Here is a 21,668-nt window from a genome sequence, read left to right on the forward strand (position 1 = left end):
CATTGCTTATACATGTTCAGTTTGCTGTCTGGGAACCTGATACACATTATCATTTAATGTTTATAAAATCCGTATGGGGTAGTAAGTATTCATTGTTGAAGAAACCAAGGCTATACAAGGTCTTTCTGAACCCAAGGCTATTTTTCTATACTTTCAAAGATTATTGTTTTGGGTAACATTTTCTAAGATAAGTTGTAGTTTCCCCAACGTTATATGTAGAGTTTAGTGAGAATAACTTAATCTTACAGTGCCTTAGGATTTTCCTTTATAGTATGGTTGTTAAACAATGATACCCGACTGTGGCTCATAGTGAATGTTTGTTCCTGTACTGAATGGCCTGCCTGTGCTTTATTCTGGATCCTGCCATCTCCTTTCCTATCAAAACGTCCATGTATATGTGTCTGCCTCTACCCTCCCTCATGACTTCCAGCCTTCTAGCGTAACTAGACTTGTTAGGTATGTGAGTTAAAACTAAGGGCCATTGGCCTTAGCATGAGGACCTATGTGACCTTCCTGCTAAGGAAAATCATGAATTTATGTCAGCTATTTCTGCTCTTCATAGGCTTTTTTGTTGTTGATTTCTAAGTTTACAACTTTGTTCCCGAAGATTGAGCTTGAATAGAATTCTGGCCTTTGGCCTCACTGAGTGTAGCGTATATAACTTACGTCTGAAAATTGTATTTAGCTAATCTTACATGCTAGTATAGCCTTAACTTAATAAGGCTTTAAAAAGAGTTGTTACATTATTTAGAAGATTTTAAATTATTAAACCTACAGCTTGTGTATCTGCTACAATTTTTTTGCAGAATTTGCTATATTTAATGCTCAATCTTAATATGAAATTTATATGAAAAAAATATTTTTAGTTGGTAAAATACCAAATTAGCTAAAAAGAAATTGGTCATGGACAGGTATAGATTTTTCTCCATTTCAAAAAGTTTAATTTTTGGCTGATTTTTTGAAGTATATTGAAAAGAAAGAAACCATTTTTATTGCTCTTTCACGGTAAACCACTATGGTGTTACTGATAACCTTCAGAAAATCTAATAAGAGAAAACACAGGTCACTCTAACAACGAGTAGTGTATATGGTGTCTTGCTGGAAGTGCTTAAAATACAAGCTAAATATTTTGAAAATAGATCGTAATACAGTGGTTCTCAACTCCTGTTCTATAAACTGTTCACTGGTAACTGCCAAAGGCTGATTAGTGTATATAAAAGAAGTATTTTTGGCTGTAACAGTTTATATTACTATGAGGGGGAACCTGTCAACTGAACATTGAGCTGAGTGGGTTTTGTAATTCAATGTAAAGCCTTTACACTTTGGTCAAAACAAGAACCATCCTATATAATAAAGAGCTAATATGCTAATTAGACTGAACAGCGGAACATCCGGACGACCATCTAGACCAGCGGTTCTCAACCTGTGGGTCGCGACCCCTTTGGCAGTCGAACGACCTTTCACAGGGGTAGCCTAAGACCGTCCTGCATATCAGATATTTACATTATGATTCATAACAGTAGCAACATTACAGTTATGAAGTAGCAACGAAAATAATTTTATGGTTGGGTCACAACATGAGGAACTGTATTTAAAGGGCCAGAAGGTTGAGAACCACTGACCTACACAAACTTGGACGAAGCCAGGGCTGCAAGCGTTGAGCCCCTTGCACAAAATTCGGTGCATTAGGCCTCTAGAAAGAAATAAACCTCATAGTCTGTCACAGAGGCAGGGCAGAAAACACTTGTCCTTAAAGAGTGACCGAGGCTAAAGACTGGCCAGTGAATAGTCAGTGTCCATAGAATTTCATAGACATTATAACTCATTGTTATACTAGAGTAGATTCCAGGTTACAGTGATTGCTAACATGTTTAGTATTGTTTAGTCTTTTAATCCTTTCACATGTACCATCAAAAATCACTTTTCAAAATCATGCTGTAAACAGAGAAGTTGAGGGCCACTGATATTTGCATTTTCTTTTTTGAATTATGCAGTATCAGTTATAAATATTTTGGAGACATTTCAGTTATATTAAATAATATGAATGCAGAATTGCATTTACATATACTAATGTCTTTATTTGGGAATTAAAAGTTAACTTCTACATTACTACAGAATTTCAGGAAAAAAGCCAGCAAATTGATATATAACACTGTTGAAGTCTACCAATTACTTTTTAATTGGTACTATAGACCTCATTCTGAAACCAGAATGTTTTATTCTCCTAAGTGTGAATATGCTGTATGAAGTTTCCCTAATTGATTTGCTGTGCCCATTCCATTTGATGTATCATTTTTCACAATATTTCATAATTTGTGCTCACTTCTAATGAACAGAGTCGTTAGGACAGGCATGTCTAAGTACAACTGACAGCTAACATTAGGTGCCAGATGCAGTTTATAAAGTAATGTGGAAATGTAGAGAACAGTTTAAATAAATTAGCACCTGTACATTAGTCTCACTTGCTGGTAATTTATAAGCGCATCAGTAGAGATGACATTTAGGTAAGTCATTGATCAAGTTAACAGCTGCAAACCCACTGCCCAGCTGGGATACCTAATTAATTGAGATTGCATTCCTGACCCAGAGCTTCTCCTGGGTTCAGCCTGCAGTCCTTTTATACTTTGACATAAAACTAAGAATATAGTTAAATATTTTGTCTTAATTTCAGGGAACCAATATTCAGTTACCAATATTCTAGTTAAAATCTAAAAAAGTAAGAATTATGTTTACAAATGAGAATTACTCCATGACTTATTTGAATCAATTTACAAAAATTTTTAAATTCTTTACTTTTGTCAGTACTTTTTGTTTTAGGTTCAAGTAAGTCTTACTGTAGTCTAATAAATCTCTAAAGGATTCTATCTATACTTATCATTAAATGTATATAGATGCTTTTCAATGTAAGATAATGTTACATCTTAATAAACCTATTGATAAGCTGAAAATATCATGTCAGAAATAGAATGTTTAAAAAAAAAAAGACATTGACTCCACCTAACATACCGAACATCATAGCTTATTAGCCAGCCTACCTTAAAAGTGCTCAGAACACTTACCTTAGCCTATAGTTGGGCAAAATCAGATCACACAATGAACATACTGTGGAGTGTGTTAGTCTTTACCCTTGTGATGGTCTGGCTGGCTGGGAACTGTGGGCACTGCCACTGTCCAGCCTCAGGGGAGAGTATCATACTCATATTGCTAGCCTGGGAAAAGATCAGAATTGGAAGTATAGTTTCTACTGAATGTGTATTGCTTTTGCACCTGTGTAAAGTCAAAAAATTGTAAGTCAAACCATCATCAGTTGGGGACCATCTGAACTTCACCATTTTTTTTCTCAGAAGAAGCAGGAGTGTTTTTGCGTTTTGTTTTGTTTTTGTGCTAACCAATCATCAACCAAAGCCATGTATGTAACAATTTTTTCAAGTGTGAGAAAAGTTTAAAAGAACTTTGCTGAGTTGAATTTCATAAAAATTGAAGAACTTAATATAGGAATTATTAAGGTTGAACTTATTATAGGAAAACATCCTTTGTTTTCTATTTCTGTGGCTCAAATTTTTTTCTCTGTGAATTTAAAGCTGAAAGATTAAGGCATCAACAACCTTAAATCAGAGTAAAGTAATAATTTTGTATATATTTCTACCTGTTCATGGATGTTGATATTTGAATACCAGTGTGTTAACTGCAGGCCACATCTAAAGTCTGGTTCCTAAGCTGAGAAAAGGTCTCTTGACACACAAATGATAATTCTTAAACAAAAATGTTAGGCTAGTAATACTGTGTTCAAGCTTCTTGAAAAATCATTGAGTTCCAACTGATAGACATATTTTTTATTTTTGTGGAAGGATTAGGTTTCTTAGTCTAAAGAAAAGATTGGGTAGATTGTTCAGAAGTGAAAAAGTATTTCAGATAATTATGAAATTTCTGTTAATTCTGTCATGGTTGATAAACTTGGTCCAAGTGGGCCAAACCCCAGTTCAGATATGGAATGCCAATTTTCCTGTAATATTAAGGCACCTGACGGCCTACACTGTTGCCTGCTGATTCTTTTCCCCTTGTGCCTGGGAGGTGCCACATATGAACCAGGGCGTGATAACACAGAGCAGTTGACAGATAGGTGAACATTAGCAAAGAGTCAAGTGTTTCCTCCAGTGGCTTTCTGGTTGACTTAATTTCACCTATCATAATATTTCAATTCTGCGTTTTTATTGTGCTGAGATAGGTCTTTTTGAATAACATTGCCAGAAAACTGCTAAAAAAGCCCAAATATTTTTACACTTTCTTTACCTTTGTTTCTTATTTTCTTTTCCAGCTGTACTTCTGAACCTTTCCTAACCAAATCTTTACCTTAACTTAAAATTATATATGAAATAGTTCATTTATTCCCAACCATGTTACTTATTCATTATTATAATTCTTATCTGAAATATTCTCTTTAGCTTTATGTTGAATTGGAAAATTGTAATTTTGAGAAGCCCCAAGGACTCAAGAAATCAGCCTGTGGAAAACTTTATCTTCCATGAAATGTTTCCCAGTGTGGGACAGAGGCTGTCCGGTGTAAGGAGTGAGGGAAAAGTTGTCTACCATCTGCAAGCAGAGCTTGGAAACTCTCTTGAGCTTTTTGAGAGGAACTGCTTGAGGTAGCCAAAGGGGCAAACTACTAGGGGTAAGGGTAGAGGTGGAGAGTTAAAATTATATTTGGAAGGGCTTGAACAAATCCCTTTCTACTAAAATAAATGTCAATGCCCTAATTAACCAACTTAGGGCCATGGAGTATACTTGCCACTGACCTAATTTCTCCTAGCTTGGCCTTGAATTAGGGCCCAGTAATCCTGGTCAAGTAAGGTGAAATCTTAACACTGGGACTTGTGGGGTGGGAAAGGAGAAAAGCTGTTGTACTCCTTTAGTGGGTCTTCCTCCCATTACAAACCAAATTGGGATCAGTGCCCTTGTAGCTCATACAGAGCTTCCAGTAACAAGAGATTGCAGTAACTCCAACAAGATCGTGCTGGTGACGTTGGTGCTGAAACAGATGACTGCAGTACACGTATTTTCATGCTGTGTAGACATGTAGACTTTCCAGTAGCTGCATCACCACCAGCAGCAGGCTTTGGGAAGAAAGATGATATGCCCCTTCCTCCTCCTACCATCCCCATCCCTACTTTGAAGATGGTGGTAGGAAAGAGTTACTCTGGACTTAGACTGAAAGTCACAATGGAGAGCCAGGAGGGCACTCCCTTGCGGGCATGTTGCAAACAAAGCCCTGTTCTTGCAGGATCATGTGTCTTCAGGTGAGCCTCCTAGGAAACGAGGAGGTGGACACTTGTCATTTTTGTCATTGTTGTGTTTGGTTGTGTCTTCCTCAGTGCTTTGTTTCTAGGAGGAAGGAGTTACAAAAACATGCAGAAGCAGTTTTCAGTGTTTGTCAACAGTAACAACAACAAAAAAGCAGCACAGCTTTTTCTTTCCAGTAGCAGGTTAAAATTAACTACAGAAAAGAACAGAAGGTTGGGGGACAACTGGAGCTGTGCCAATAAAGACCCTTGAATTATTAAAACTACAAGAAGGCTCGCTGGGGACCTGGAGACTTTGGGGATGTTACCCTCATTTTCAGCCAGATGTATGCTTGTGGGCATGTCCATTTTTTAGCGCTATCAGTATATAAATGTTTCCCACTCCTGCCCCAGCTTTGGAACTCAGGTTGAAATGGGGTAGTTAATCCAAGCTCTCTTGCCTTAGACATGGTAAATTCAGGCCGTCTGGTCAGTAGCACATGGCCTCAATAGTGCCAAGAGAGTTGTCAGGAAAGTTAGCGTTCCAGATGGTTCCTGTGATAGCATTACCCATGCAAGCCCCAAGGAACCACAAGTCATAGGTCAGAAGTATCAAAATGCCACTGTCCAACCCTCTTACCTCACACAGAAGACAAAATTAGGAATGCTCACAACCAGCTTCACTGCAGAAATCTTCTATTCAAAGACTATTTGGTTGTTAATACTCTCTTGTGACAGTATATGCTTATTAATTTAGACCAGTACAATTTAATTACAAACTTTGTAACCATTTAATGACATTTAAAAACCTTGCCAAATATACAACAGTAACATCAGTACAGTGCTAGCTATACTGCATGAAAGCTTTGGTTAAAATAGTCAAGCGCTGTATGGTTGCCACTAGCTGTGTGTTTTTAGAGAGCTAGGAGGGGAATATGGCTATAAGAGAGGAGAAGACAATGACCTCAAATGGAAGAGATCTAAAAAGAAGCCTTGGTGATTCCTGACAAAGCAGTTGCAGGATTGGAATTACTGTGAGGCTAGATTGAATTGTGTCAGGAAAGAATGGGTTATTTCAATAGGTGTGTAATTGTTACCCTAAATGTAAATGGTCTGAATTCACCAATAGTAGCAGAGTGGATTTAAAAAAAGCAACTACCGTATACTGCCTACAAGAGGCATATCTAAGCCTTAAACATAAAGGCAGATTCGCAGTAAAAGGGTGGAAAATGATTCTCCAAGCAAATAACATCCACAGGAAAACAGGTGTAGCCATACTTATATCTTCAAAATAGATTTAAAGATAACAAGAGACAAAGATGGGCCTTAATACTCCATTGACAGCACTAGACAGAACAACCAAACAGAAATTTAATTAAGAAATATCAGCCCTAGAGCCAAATGGTGGTGTAGTAAATGCTGATACTCGCTGCCTCCCACAACTCCATCAAAATTATAACTAAAATACTGATAAACTATCATTCAGAACCACCTGAAAGCTGGTGAAATGGAAGGCCTACAGCTAGAGAAGTAAAGAAGAAAGCACATGGAGTCTGGTGGGAGGGGTGGAGTCATGGAACGGGCTGGTCCGACACCCATGTGTCTTTTTTTTTTTTTTTTTTTTTTCCAAATTGGGAGGGATATCTCAGCTGCGGAGGCCTCCCATGAGGAGCAAGGGTTTCCCAGATCCCCAGCCCAGGATTCCAGAGCTGGGAAGAGAAGTCCCTATAACTTTGGGCCATAAAAACTAGCAGGGATTGTGGCTGAGTGACACAGAGGCTGCTGGAGACTGATGCGGTTCCTGGTTCATGAACTTATATGGTCCCACTCCCTCTGACCTCCAAAGCCCACACAGGGGCACACATAGAGTGCCCAGCTCAGGTGACGGGAAACTAAGCCACTGGGCCCTAAGGGACACCTACTGCACAAGGCCACTCTACCAATACCAGGAGACATAGCAGCTCTACCTGATACATAGAAACACACACAGGGAAGCAGCCAAAATGCAGAGACAAAGAAACATGTCACAAAAGAACAGAAGAACTGTACAGAAAAAGAACTAAATGAAATCGAAGCAAATACACTACTAGATACAGGGTTCAAAACAATACTTATAAGATTGCTCGAGGATCTTAATGAGAGCTTCAAGGAACATCGTGAGACTTTCAGGGATCTTAGTAAGAATTTCAAAGACATGAAAAAGGATCTGTCAGAAATTAAGCATACACTAACTGAAATAAAGAATAATTTACAGGGATTCAACTATAGAGTAGAGGATTCTGAGAATCAATGATTTGGAATATGAGGAAGCAGAAACCACCCAATCAGAAGAGCAAAGAGAAAAAAGGAGTCCAAAAATATGAAGCTAGTGTATGTAGCCTCTGGGACAACCTCAAGCATACCAACATTCTCATTATAGGGTTGACAGAAGGAGAAGAAAGCAGACAAGCAAGCAAGGTATTGAAAACCTATGTGAAGAAATTACAGAAAATTTCCCCTACCTGGTGAAAGAAATAGCCTTACAAGTCCAGGAAGCATAGAGAGTCCCAAACAAAAGGAATTCAAAGAGGCCCACAACAAGATACATCATAATTAAAATGCCAAAGGCAAAGAATCTTAAAAACAGTAAGAAGAAGAAGGAAAAAAATAAAGGTCTAAAATAGGAACAATAAAATGGCAATAATATATGTCTATCAACAATTGAACCTAAAAATCAAAATAAATGAACAAGGAATCTAATGACAAAATAAACTGATGAATAAAATAGAACAGAGGCATGGGAACATGGAACTGACTGACAAATTTCAGAGGGAAGGAAGGAAAGAAGAGATTATCGAAGAACTTATTTGCATATATGCATGACCTATGGACACAGAGAGTCGGGTGGTGAAGGCTTGGGTGAGGGTGGGAACCAGGTGGAGGGGGGCAAAAAGGAGAAAGGGGGCACATCTGTAATACTCTCAACAATAAAGATTTTTTTTAAATAAAATACATGAATAAATAAAAGAAATATCTGCTTTCAATGAAGCACTAGACCAAATGGACATAATTGACAATTACAGAACCTTTCATCTGGAACATCAGATTATAACATCTCCAGTGCACATGGAACATTCTCAAAGATAGACTATATGTTGGGTCACAGAACGAGCCTCATCAAATCCAGAAGATTGAAATTATACCAAGCGTATTCCCCGACAATGATGCCTTGATATATTAGAAATCAACTGCAAAAAGGAAGTAAAGAAACGCCTAAGTGTGTGGAGATTAAACAACATATTACTAAAACATGACTGGGTCAAAGAAGAAATAAAAGATGAGATCAAAAGACATAGACAAATGATAATGATAATACAACATATGAAAAACTTCTGCCATGCAGTGAAAGCAGTAATAGGGAAGTTTACATCATTACCAGCCCATCTCAAGGAACAAGAGATATCCCAAGTAAACAACCTAACATCAAATCTTAAAGAACCAGAAAAAGAAGAACAAAAGCAACCCAACATGAACAGAAGAAAGAAAATAACAAAAATTAGAGCAGAATTGAGTGAAATAGAGAATAAAAAGACTCTACAAAAATTTAAAACAAAGAGCTGGTTCTTTGAAAAGATTAATAAAATTGACAAACCCCTGGCTACACTCACTAAGGAAAAAAGGGAAAAGACCCATATAAACAAAATCAGAAATGAGAGAGAAGACACCACAGACATCACAGATATACAAAGGATCATACTAGAATATTATAAAAAACTATATACCACCAAATTAATAACCTAGAAGAAATGGATAAGTTCCTTGAAATATATAACCTTCTTAGGCTAAGTCATGAAGAACTGGAAAATCTTAATAGATCAATCAGCAGTGAGGAAATTGAAACAACCATCAAAAACCTCCCCCCAAAAGTAAAAATCCAGGACCAGATGGCTTCACCAGTGAATTCTACGAAATGTTCAAAGAAGATTTAAAACCCATGTCTCGCCGAGACTGGTTTGGCTCAGTGGATAGAGCGTCGGCTTGTGGACTGAAGGGTCCCGGGTTCGATTCCAGTCAAGGGCATGTACCTGGGTTGCGGGCACATCCCCAGTGGGAGATGTGCAGGAGGCAGCTGATCGATGTTTCTCTCTCATCGATGTTTCTGACTCTCTATCTCTCTCCCTTCCTCTCTGTAAAAAATCAATAAAATATATTAAAAAAAAAAAAAAACCCATGTCTCAAATTCTTCAAAAAAAATTGAAGAAGAGGCTTTACTTCCTAAAATTCTATGAGGCCAATATAGCCCTGATTTCAAAATCTGGCAATAATAACACACAAAAAAGAAAACTACAGAGTAATATCTCTGATTAACACAGATGCAAAAATCCTAAACAAAATGCTTGCAAATTGAATACCACAGTACATTAAAAAATAATAATTCATCACGATTAAGTGGCATTCTTTCCAGGGGCACAAGGATGGTTCAGCGCACACAAATTGATCAATGTAATGTGCCACATTAACAAAAGAAGGCATAGAAATCATATGATCTTATCAATGGATGCAGAAAAAGCATTTGACAAGATACAATAACCATTTATGATTAAAACCCTCAATAAAATAGGAATAGAAAGAAAGTACCTCAACATAATAAAGGCCATATATGGTAAACCCTCGGATAATATCATACTGAATGGTGAAAAACTGAAAGCTTTTCTTCTAAGATCAGGAGCAAGACAAGTATGACCACTCTCACCACTCTTAATCCACACCAGTGACCTGGTGCGTGGATTCGTGCACATAGAAAGAAAATTAATTAGAAAGTGTCCAATGGGGCGAGACAGGCCAGACATGCCCTGGAGCCAACCTCTGATGCCTCCCTGGCTGGCCACACCTGGGGTGGCGCCGTGGCTCGAAGGGCGTCTGCGGAGTGAGCGGGTTCTCTCTGGGAGGTGGGGTCCCTCAGCCTGGCCTGCAGGGATCGGACTAAAACAAGCTCTCCGGCTTCCCCCGAGGGGTCCTGGAGTGCAAGAGGGCAATCTGCAAAGTTGCTGTAGTACTTTGGGTGTGGAACATAGACACAAGTATGCAGTAAACCAGATTCGGGACCAATAGTGCCCCGGCAACAACATAACCCATGGCTGAAATTGGAATAGTGTGGCCCCGCGAGGAATCGGGGTCCCTCCTCTCTGGCTTTAGAGTGTGTCACCCAAGAACTGTCCCTGCCAAGTCTCGTCAGCTCCTGCATTGAGCGTCTGCCCCCTGGTGATCAGTGCACATCATAGTTACTGGTTGGATGGGCACTTAGCTTATTAGCCTTTTATATGTATAGATAGAGGTGGAAGTCCTAGCCAGAGCAATAAGGCAAGAGAAAGAAACAGAAGACGTCCAAATAGGGAAGAAAGAAGTCAAACTGTCACTTTTTGTGGATGACATATATGTCATCTGTATATAGAAAACCCTAAAGACTCTACCAAAAAACTATTAGAAACAAGAAACAAATATAGTCAAGTTGCAAGATAGAAAATCAGTTTGCAAAAATACATTGCCTTCCTGTATACTAATCACAAAACTTCAGGAAAAGAAATGGAGGGGGGAAAAAACAGTTCCTTTTGCAATTGGAACCAAAAGAATAAAATACTTAGGAATAAACAAAGAACATGAAAGACTTATATACTGAATATTACAAAGCGTTATTAAAAGAGATTGAAAAAGACACAACAAAATGGAAAAATATCCTGTGTTCTTGGATTGGAAGAATCAACAATAATTAAAATGGCCATATTGTCCAAAGCAATATACAGATTTAATACAGTCCCCATCGAAATCCCAAAGGTCATTTTTTAAGAAAGGAATGAGAAATCATAAGATTTGTGTGGAACCATGGAAGACCCCAAATAGCCAAAGAAAGAAGAACGAAGCTGGAGGTATCACATTGCTTGGCTTCAAATTATGCTACAGAGCTACAATAATTAATACAGCATGGTATTGGCCAAGAAACAGACACACAGATCAATAGAACAGAATTGAGAGCCGAGTTATAAAACCACATGTATATTGTCTCCCACAATACCACTAGTATATCTATACAGTTATAATACTGTAATATATTTAGTATCAGAAAAATTTCCCAGTTTTCTGCTAAATGTCTTTATAGCTAGCTAGGGGTTTTGTACAATTGTTCCACATTCTGGCTTTCTAATTGCTTTCTCATGATACATCTTAGGATGTATAACTGAAACCACTTACATGATACCGTAGCCTTCTCATGCCTCACACCAGGAAGTACATAATTTGTCTCACTATTGATTGTATGTCTGATCCTTGGTGAAGGTGGTGACCACTAGACCTCTTTACTGTAAAAGTAGTTTTTCCTTTTGAAACTAGTAATTAGTGGGGTATTTTATCTCCATGTGAATATTCTATTCCCCAGTAACCTTTCATCAAATGACTTCAGCATCCATTGATGATCCTTGCGTAAGAGTAATCATTACCTTAGAAGTTGTAAAACAATGATTTTCTACTTCTGTCATTCTTTCTACTTTTAGTTACTGGTATTGCTTTACAGAGAGTCTTTCTGTTTCTCCTTGCCATCTCCCCCACCTCGTCCCCCCGCCAGTGTGTCCATGCACCCTGTTGAACATATGCAAACTCATATATTTAGTGTTATAAGGCAATGTTGTTTTTTATGTTCACATTGTCCCAAGTTTGGACAGTGGGAGACCTTTGAAGCTGGCTTCTGTGACCTTTTGAACACTTGCCTGTTTTCTGGCCCAGGAAGAAGCCACAGGCTCATTTTGTACTTTTCCTACCTAAGGTCTAGAATCCGTCTTTTCTCTGACACTCTGTTCCTTATACCAGGAAACTATTAGAAACCAAGATTTAGATGCTACGGGTCACCCATTGCTCCTAGAGTCCCATTGCTTCTATGCTTGTTCAGGATACAACTAGGAAATTAACATCTTTTGCCCAGCTGAGGTGGATCAGTAGTTGAGCATTGATCTATGAGTGAGGACGTCATGGTTCGCTTCCTAGTCAGGATACTTGCCCGGGTTGTGGGCTTAATCACCCGGTAGGGGTTGTGCAGGAGACAGGCGATCAATAATTTTCCGTCATCATTGATGTTTCAATCTCTCCTTCTCCCTTCCTCTCTGCAATCAATACAAACATTTTTTAATATATTTTAAATACTACAGAAGTAATATAGAAAATAATTTTTTGAGGATCATCTACACTAATAAAATACAAACATGCAAATTGGCCATACCTTTGCTATGCCTTAAGCCACACCCACCAGCCAATCAGAGCGACTATATGCAAATTAACCCAACCAAGATGGCGGCTGTCAGCCACGGAGCTGGAGCAAGCAGGAGGCTTGGTTTCCCCAATGATGGAGGAAGCCAAGCTTCCCGCTTGCCGCGGCCTCACTCTGAGATCTATTCAAAGCAGCAAAGTTTCAATTATAGAAGGTAAAACCCAGATACCTGCTTTCAACCAGCCGTGGCTATGGAGTTGGAGTGAGCAGGAGGCTTCCCTCCCTCACACCCACCCTGGCGGGCTCTGAGCTCCTCTCAAGGCTACAAAGTTTCAATTATAGAAGGTAAATAAATCCCAGAATAAAAAAGGAAAAAAAAAAGGAGAGGCTGAGAGCTTCTGTGGCCGGGGGGCTTGGCCAGCCTGAAAACGGCCCTCAGCCCCTCACCCAGACTGGCCAGGCACCCCAGTGGGGACTCCCAACCCTTAAAGGGGGTGTGGCCAGCTTGAAAACAGCCATCAGCCCCTCTCCCAGGCTGGCCAGGCACCCCAGTGGGGACCCGCACCCTGAAGAAGGTGTGACCAGCCTGCAAACAGCCATCAGCCCCTCACCCAGGCTGGCCAGACACCCCAGTGGGGACCCCCACCATGAAGGGGGTGTGACCAGCCTGCAAACACACATCAGCCCCTCACCCAGGCTGGCCAGGAACCCCAGCGGGACCCCCACCCTGATCCGGGACACCCTTCAGAGCAAACCAGCTGGCCCCCACCCATGCACCAGACCTCTATCCTATATAATGAAAGGATAATATGCAAACTGACCCTAACAGCAGAATGACTGCGAATGACTGGTCACTATGACACACACTGACCACCAGGGGGCAGAAGCTCAATGCAGGAGCTTCCCCCTGGTGGTCAGTGTGCTCCCACAGGGGGAGCTCTGCTCAGCCACAAGCCAGGCTGCCGGATGCCAGTACAGCGGTGGTGGTGGGAGCCTCTCCTCCCTCCTCAGCAACACTAAGGATGTCTGACTGCAGCTTAGGCCTGCTCCCCACTGGCAAGTGGACATCTTCGAAGGCTGCCAGGCTGCCAGAGAGATGTCTGACTGCCAGCTTGGGCCTGATCCCCCAAGGAGCGGGCCTAAGCCAGCAGGTGGACATCCTCCGAGGGGTCCCAGACTGCAAGAGGGCCTAGGCCGGGCTGAGGGACCCCCTCCCCAAGTGCACAAATTTTTGTGCACCAGGCCTCTAGTGATTTTATATTTATTTGCCTAATTCAAACTTAACATTACTTAACATATTTCTTTTATACTTGTATCTCTTCTGCAATAAAATTTTGGTAGTTATAAAATTAATATGTTTACTTCCTTTATGCTTTAATATATACAAAATATTTCAGAGTCATAATATTAATATTACTACTAACAATAAGCCCACCAAGTTGAAGATTTATTTGCAGTTATTTTTGTTGTTAGAAGTTAGGTTTATTTGTTTCTGTTTATATTAAGCTTTAGTTTCTTTTGAAAATTTTAGTCTTGAATGTTTAAAACATTTACATGTTACAAAGTTTAGTGTAATGAAAGGTATACTTAGAGAAGTGTTAATCTCATCCTTGTGCCTGTCACTGTGCTCCCACCTATCCTATCTAATAAAAGAGAAACATGGTAATTAGCCATACCTCCGCTACCCTTCCCATTGGCTAATCAGGGCAATCTGCAAATTAACTTCCAGCCAAGATGGCCGGCAGCCAGGCAGCTTGAAGCGAACATGAGGCTTGCTTGCTTCAGTGACAGAGGACTCCAACGTTCCCCGCCTGCCGCTGCCGGCCTCTGAGCTTGCAGTTTGAAACATTGTTACAAATATAGAAGCTAAACAAAACCCCAGAAACCTGCTTTCAGCCACCCAGGATCTCAGAGCTGGAATTGAAACAGTGTTTTGATTATAGAACCCAAACAAACCAGATACCTGATTTCAGCAGCAGAGGCCTAAGAGCTGGAGCCAAGCCTCAGAGCTAAAGCTGGCCCAGAAGAAAAAAAGAAAAAATGGAGCGGTTGGGAGCTTCAGTCATCCGCCAGCCTGAAAACAGCCCTCAGCCCCTCACCCAGACTGGCCAGGCACCCCAGTGGCGACCCCCCACCCTGAAGGGTGTGTGACCAGCTGCAAACAGCCATCATTCCCTCATCTAGGCTGGCCAGGCACCCAGTGGGTCCCCCACCCTGATCCAGGACACCCTTCAGGGCAAACCAGCTGGCCTCCACCCATGCACCAGGCCTCTATCCTATATAGTAAAATGCTAATATGCCTCCCAGCACCGGGATCAGCGTGACAGGGGGCAGCGCCCAAACCCTCTGATCGCCCTGCAGCTCTGTGTGTGACAGGGGGCGGGGCCACAACCTCCCTATCCACCCTGCTCTGTTCGTGACAGGGAAGGCACCCCAACCCCTTGATCAGCCCTGCTCTGTGCCTGATAGGGGGGAGCTCCCCAACCCCCTGATCGCCCTGCGGCTGTGTGTGTGACAGGGTGCGGCGCCCCAACCCCCTGATCGACCCTGCTCCATGTGTGACAGGGTACAGAGCCCCAACCCCCTGATGGGCCCTGCTCTGTGAGTGACAGGGGGCAGCACCCCAACCCCCTGATTGGCCCTGCTCTGTGTGTGACGGGGTGGCACCGCAACCTCCCCATCGACCCTGCCTTGAGTGTGACAGGGGGCGGTGCCCCAACCCCCCAATCGGCCCTACCCTGAGCGTGACTGAGGGTGGCATCACAACCTCCCGATCCGCCCTGCTCTGTGCATGACAGGGGGCGGCACCCCAACTCCCCAATCAGCTCTGCTCTGAGCCTGACCAGGTGCTGCACCTAGGGATTGGGCCTGCCCTCTGCCACCCGTGAGCAGGCCTAAGCCAGCAGGTCGTTATCTCCCGAGGGGTCCCAGACTGCGAGAGGGCACAGGCCGGGCAGAGGGACCCCCCTCCCGCCCGAGTGCACAAATTTTTGTGCACCAAGCCTCTAGTCTATACTATTAAAAGGTAATATGCTAATTAGACCGGAATTTTTCCGGACGACCTTCTGGACAAAAGCCATGGTGGCATTGCCGAGGCAGAGGCTGTTAGGGGCGATCAGGCTGGCAGGGGAGAGCAGTTAAGGTGATCCGACTGGCAGGCAGGTGAGTGCTTAGGAGCCAGCAGTCCTGGATTGCGAGATGGATGTCCAACTCCCCACAGGGATCAGGCCTAAACTGGCAGTCAGACATCCCCCGAGGAGTCTCAGATTGGAGAGGGTGCCAGCCAGGCTGAGGGACCTCTTTGCCCCCATGCACGAATTTCGTGCATCTGGCATCTAGTTCTATATAATAAAAGCCTATTATGGTAAGTGTCCAATCGTCCTGTCAGCTGTTCCACCAATCAAAGCATGATATGCTAATGATATGCTAAGGCTTCTCAACCGTTTTTGCTATGATGTGCACTGACCAGGGGGCAGATGCTCTGACTGGTAGGTTAGCTTGCTTCTGGGGTCTGCCTGATCCGGACTGAGCAAGACAGGCTGGACACACCCTGGATCCCTCCCATGGTCCCTCCCTGGCTGGCCAACCTCCCGTTTCCCTCCCCAGCCCCGATCATGCACCAGTGGGGTCCATTGGCCTGGCCTGCGCCCCCTTGCAATCCGGGCTTAGGGACCCTGTCCCTGAGTACATGAATTTTTTGCACCGGGCCTCTAGTCCTTTAATAGGTAATGATTTTTATTATTTTCCGCTTAATTCTTTCTGTGTTTATGTTTGCCAAAAAGAAACATGTGTATGTTATTCTTCTATTCCAGTATGTATTTTCTTATTTCTGTTTCTCTTTCTCACACTAGTGGTCTCATTCTAAGTACATTTCTTTTGCATCTTGTTTTTCTCAGTCTTTTTTCTTTTATGGCTCTAAAGTACTTTGTCACATAGATGTACCATCATTTATTCAACCAAATTCATTTCTGGGGATTTGGTTGTTTCTAATTTTTGCTTTTATAAATCAATGAATAACCTGTGCTTATGTTGTTTTGTATTTGTGAGGAGGTGTATCTTTAAGAGCAATTCATAGAAATGGAATTGCTGGGAGAAATATGTAGTTTTGTTAAATAGTGTCAAACTTTCCATGTTTGTGGCTCCATTTAACACTCCACCAGCAAGGCACTGCCAGAGCTTTCTAACCTTCAGCAATGTGCTGTCAGGCTTTTGAATTTTTGCTAGTTCTGTTGGATGAAAAGCATTAACTCAGTGGGGTTTTTTTTAAATATATATTTTATTGATTTTTTACAGAGAGGAAGGGAGAGGGATAGAGAGTTAGAAACATCGATGAGAGAGAAACATCGATCAGCTGCCTCCTGCACACCCCCCACTGGGTATGTGCCTGCAACCAAGGTACATGCCCTTGACCGGAATCGAACCTGGGACCCTTCAGTCCGCAGGCTGACGCTCTATCCACCGAGCCAAACCGGTCAGGGCAACTCAGTGGTTTTAATTGTACTTCTCTTATTATGAATACATTAGAGCCATATTTTTTCATTTTTTAATATAGCTTAATTTGGTCAGTCCTTTTTGCTTCTGAATTTTGAGTCATAGTTAAGGAAGACTTGGATATCTACATTATAAAGAATTCACTGATGTTGTTTAGTACTAGTTTTGTTTTGTTGCCATTTTCTATGTTTAGCTCTCTGACTCATGTAGAGTTTCCTTTAGTGTATGGTGTAAGGTTTGGATCTAGTTTATCTTTTGCCTATTGCAGTTATTCACATTGCTTATTAAAAATTCCACCTTTTCTCCATCAGAAGAAAAGGACAAATGTACCTGGTTTTAAAAAGGAAAAGTTCACAAAATTAACATTCTGGTATTTCACTTTTTTTAGTGTCAATTTTATTGGCAAAAGCTTTAATGAGAATAATCTTGACTCAGAGACACAGCTGGGCTCCTACTATAATTGAATTTGTACCCCCAAATTATAGGCCCCTACTTTGAGGAGAGAGCTGGGACCAGCACAGGTCCTTGGTGATGGAGGAGCAGGCCCATCCTGAGAACAGGCTCTCCAGGCGAGTAGCACAGTGCTCACACGGGCCACCAGTTCATTTAGAGTTCAGAGGGCACACGACCCAGGGCCTCACGTCACCTGACATTGCTCAACAAAATGAGTGCTTTTTGTGGGGTGTTTTTGCTTTTAATTGTGACAGGGCTTTGGGAGAAGACACAAATGGTAAAGCCGTTCTCAAGTTTCCCGCAGTGCTGCTCCTTCAGAGGTAAAGGACATTTGGAAATGTGTGTGCGTGAGATTTGTCACAAGCACTGGGGATGGCATGGCACAGATTTTTAATAAAGAGCCAGGGATGTTAAGTGATCTGCAGTGTAGAAGAAAGTTGCCTACAATGGAGCTATCACACTCAAAGTGCCAATAGCATCCTCATCTGGGAATATGTAGTTTAAAATCACTTACAACTTCTAGGAAAAGTTCCAAGAGCAGCCAGAAAATCAGTGGGTGTCACTGTGGGTAAGACGTTGAGCCTACTCTGTTCAGTGTTCTGCCTGATATTTGCACTTCCAGCTGGGCGTTAGGGTTGCGTTGGAGCACATTAGCTCAGCAGTTGTGTAGCAGCCAGTCTAGGGTTCCTTTAAAAGGAAGAGATGGTCTGTATGTGTGCTATTACTTTCATGTTTGAGGAGACACTTGAAAATTGTTCATAACTAGTTTAATACGGTAATGCCCCCTTCTCCACAGTTTTGCTTTCCTCAGTTCCAGCTACATGTGGACTTTCTCACTCTGAAAATATTAAATGAAAAATTCCAGAAATCGCTGTCCCTTCCATCTCACCCAGGATGTGAATCAGCCTTTGTCCTCTGTCTCCAAGCTGTATTCACTCCCCACCCCTTAGTCACTTAGTATCAAATTCACTGTTGACGTATCACAGTGCTTATGTTCAAGTAACCCTTATTTTACTTAACAATGGCCCCAAATCCCAAGAGTAATGGTGCTGGCAATTCAGTTACGCCAAAGAGAAGCTATAAACTTCACCATAGGTATATATGTATGTATAGGAAAAAGCATGGCATACATAGGGTTGGGGATTATCAGCAGTTTCAGGCATCTACTGGGGGTTGTAGAACTATGGACTACTTTCCTTACAATTTTTCTTTTGGGGGATGTGTATGTGGTAACATTCTTACATTTTGATTATGTTGAAATGAGATAATATATATGAAACTGTTAATGTGATATCTGGCACATTTGCACTCAATAACTGTTAATCATGACATTAACCGGTTTTTATAACAATTGTTAATTAACCTTTATGTGTATTTTCAGAGAGCTATTGCTTATCTTTTTCCCAGTGGTTTGTTTGAGAAGCGAGCCAGACCAATAATGAAGGTAATTATCTTAATTCATATTTTTAAAAATTTCACTTAGTTTTATATGTTGCAGTAATTATCTAATGCATTTTTAAATTTATTTTACAGCATCCTGAACAGATTTTTCCAAAACAGAAAGGTAAGTTTGTTAAGAATGAAATAAGCAGTTATTGTTGCTATATTGTTATGTTATACTGGTGGTCCAGTGAACGAAATTCGTGCACATTAAAAGGGAATTAATTAGAGGAAATATTTTAATATTGCTATTTGCCCTTTCTCTATAATAGAAGTGTCAGAGATGAAAGAAAAATTAGTAAAATGTATATGAAAATAATATGTAAATTTATTAATAATCACAACATGATATAACAACAAAGACATGATATAAAAACAACAAAAACATGATGTAAAAACAACACTGATACAAACAATGACTGATAAATTGATTAAACTTATTCTAATATTTCCCTGTACACCACATTAAGAGTGAAAACACTTTCAGAGTGCTTCACTAATTTCCCTTGTGATGAAGTATTTACAACTTTAACATCACAAGCTCTTCGAACTCAAGAGAAAGCAACGTATAACTGACCATGTACAAAAACGGGTTCAGGTAGGAATATTCCTACTCTCTAGAGCAGTGATGGCGAACATTTTGAGCTCAGCGTGTCAGCATTTTGAAAAACCCTAACTTAACTCTGGTACCATGTCACATAGAGAAATTTTTTGATATTTGCAACCATAGTAAAACAAAGACTTATACTTTTGATGTTTATTTTATATATTTAAATGCAATTTAACAAAGAAAAATCAACCAAAAAAATGAATTCGTATGTCACCTCTGACACGTGTTTCATAGGTTCGCCATCACTGCTCTGGAGTTTGTCCTTGTGATTTATTAATAGGCATTGCAAATGCTGGCATCACGGGAAACTGTCTTTGAATTAATTTAAATGGGAGGCTAGTGTCAGACGGGGACATATCCATTCTTAGAATCAGAACAACCTCTCCTTCTGCAGATCCTGTTAATACTTCAACTTCAATAACGTTAGGTCGCAATCTTTTGATAATAAATCTAGTACCATTACAAAGACCCCATTTACTATTAAGATTTCTCAGCATGATGATTGCACCCACTTTCAGTTTTAATTTATGAGACGGCATTCCCGAAGGAGTAATACTATTAAGAAATTCAATGGAAAAATTTTCCTTTTTAGCATTATCTTTTGAATCAATGAAAGCATCACTCAAATATGTGTGAAAATCTCCATCAAGTGTATCCAAAATTTCTTCATTTAATTTTTGAATGTGCTCATTTTTTGGACAAAAAAAATCGCACATTTAGATATATTTTTAATATTATCTATAGATAGAGTATTTCCAAAGGTAGCTTCAATAATAGACCCATTACAAATCATTTCACAGGGGATTTCAATAATATCCATTCCTAAATGAAAACTGCTCTCAAGTTTGCCATCTCCAAGTTTTACTAACCATTCACTATAAGCAGAATCCTCTGATCTCATATTTGTTTTAAGAGACAACTTTTTGAAACATCCCCAAACACTACAGTACTTTAAACTCATTTATACTATGGCTGATCACATAGCATGCGGCACAATACTGAGACATTGTCGAAAATCCCCTCCAAGAAGGAGAACTTTCCCACCAAATGCAATATTCAAATTCATAATTTCTCTTAGTAATCTGTCTATGGCGTTTATAGCATGACTGGATGCCATGGTGCATTCATCAATAATGAGAAGTTTGGCCTTTTTAATGGTTTTAGCAACTTCATTCTTTATATCAAGTCTAGAAATTGAAGTTTCATGTAATGGAATTGGTAATTTATATCGGGAATGAAAGGTTCTTCCACCGAGAAATAAATTTGCAGCAATTCCTGTAGATGCTGTGGGTAAAACAGTACCACCACGACCTCTAATATAATGTATTAAAATTATATAAAGATACGTTTTTCCACTACCACCTGGACCATCGAAGCATTTGGGGTGTACAGTTGACTGCTGAAGTTACTCTTTCTACAATGCCAAAGTCCTGTGTCATCCCCAAGACTAATCCCTCCTATGGCTGCCTTACCCAGACCACAGGCCTCCTGGCCAGGGCTCTGCCCTCTGAGGCTCAGCCTCACCTACCTGCTCATCCAAGATCAACTCCACCCCCACTAACCCCCTGTTGGTCCCTTAGCCTATGTCATTCTCACTCACCCTCTCACAATCCAGGATTTGAACCAGACCCCTGGTGCAGGCATGCGGAGAGGCGTCCACCACGGCCCTGCCCCCATTGCGGACCCCCTGCTGTTCTATCGTCCATCCGGTCATTTCGGCTCGATGGCCTCTAGCTTTTTATATATTAGGATGTCAGCAGTCATTCACATAGTATGGAAATGAACTCTTGTATATCATGGTGGTTGTGTGGTAGGTCAAGAATATTTTATAACTAATAATGGAATTTACAACTGATTTCTTTTAAATTAAAAAATACTAAAATTAGACCAGGTTAGAGTTTGTGCTTATACTAATGTCACACCAATTTGCTTGCATTCTAATATGACTTTGTGAGGAAGAGTTTGGTACAGATTTCCTGAGTTTATATATGAAAATTTTACATTTATCTTTATTTTGAAAGAATATTTCCACTGAATATAGATCCCCCATCTCCGTTTTTTGGTCTTTCATTACTTTATTGATGTGATTCCATCATCTCTTGTCAGGTATTGTTTCTAATGAGCATTTAACCATCATTTTTATCTGGCCAGTGTTTTCTCTGGCTTC

At 40.7% G+C, this 21,668-nt stretch overlaps 1 protein-coding gene across 2 annotated transcripts in view; it reads left to right on the plus strand.

The window, feature by feature from the left end:
* MRPS9 (mitochondrial ribosomal protein S9) overlaps positions 1-21,668 on the plus strand; it is a 70,354-nt gene that overhangs the window by 18,468 nt on the left and 30,218 nt on the right. For both annotated transcript variants that reach the window (XM_059658934.1, XM_059658935.1), the window contains exons 3-4: positions 18,833-18,895; positions 18,985-19,015. In XM_059658934.1, the coding sequence (XP_059514917.1) occupies positions 18,833-18,895; positions 18,985-19,015 (94 nt within the window). The remainder of the gene's footprint in view (positions 1-18,832; positions 18,896-18,984; positions 19,016-21,668) is intronic.

The sequence above is a fragment of the Myotis daubentonii genome, chromosome 12, assembly GCF_963259705.1.
Source record: "Myotis daubentonii chromosome 12, mMyoDau2.1, whole genome shotgun sequence".
NCBI lineage: Eukaryota > Metazoa > Chordata > Mammalia > Chiroptera > Vespertilionidae > Myotis > Myotis daubentonii.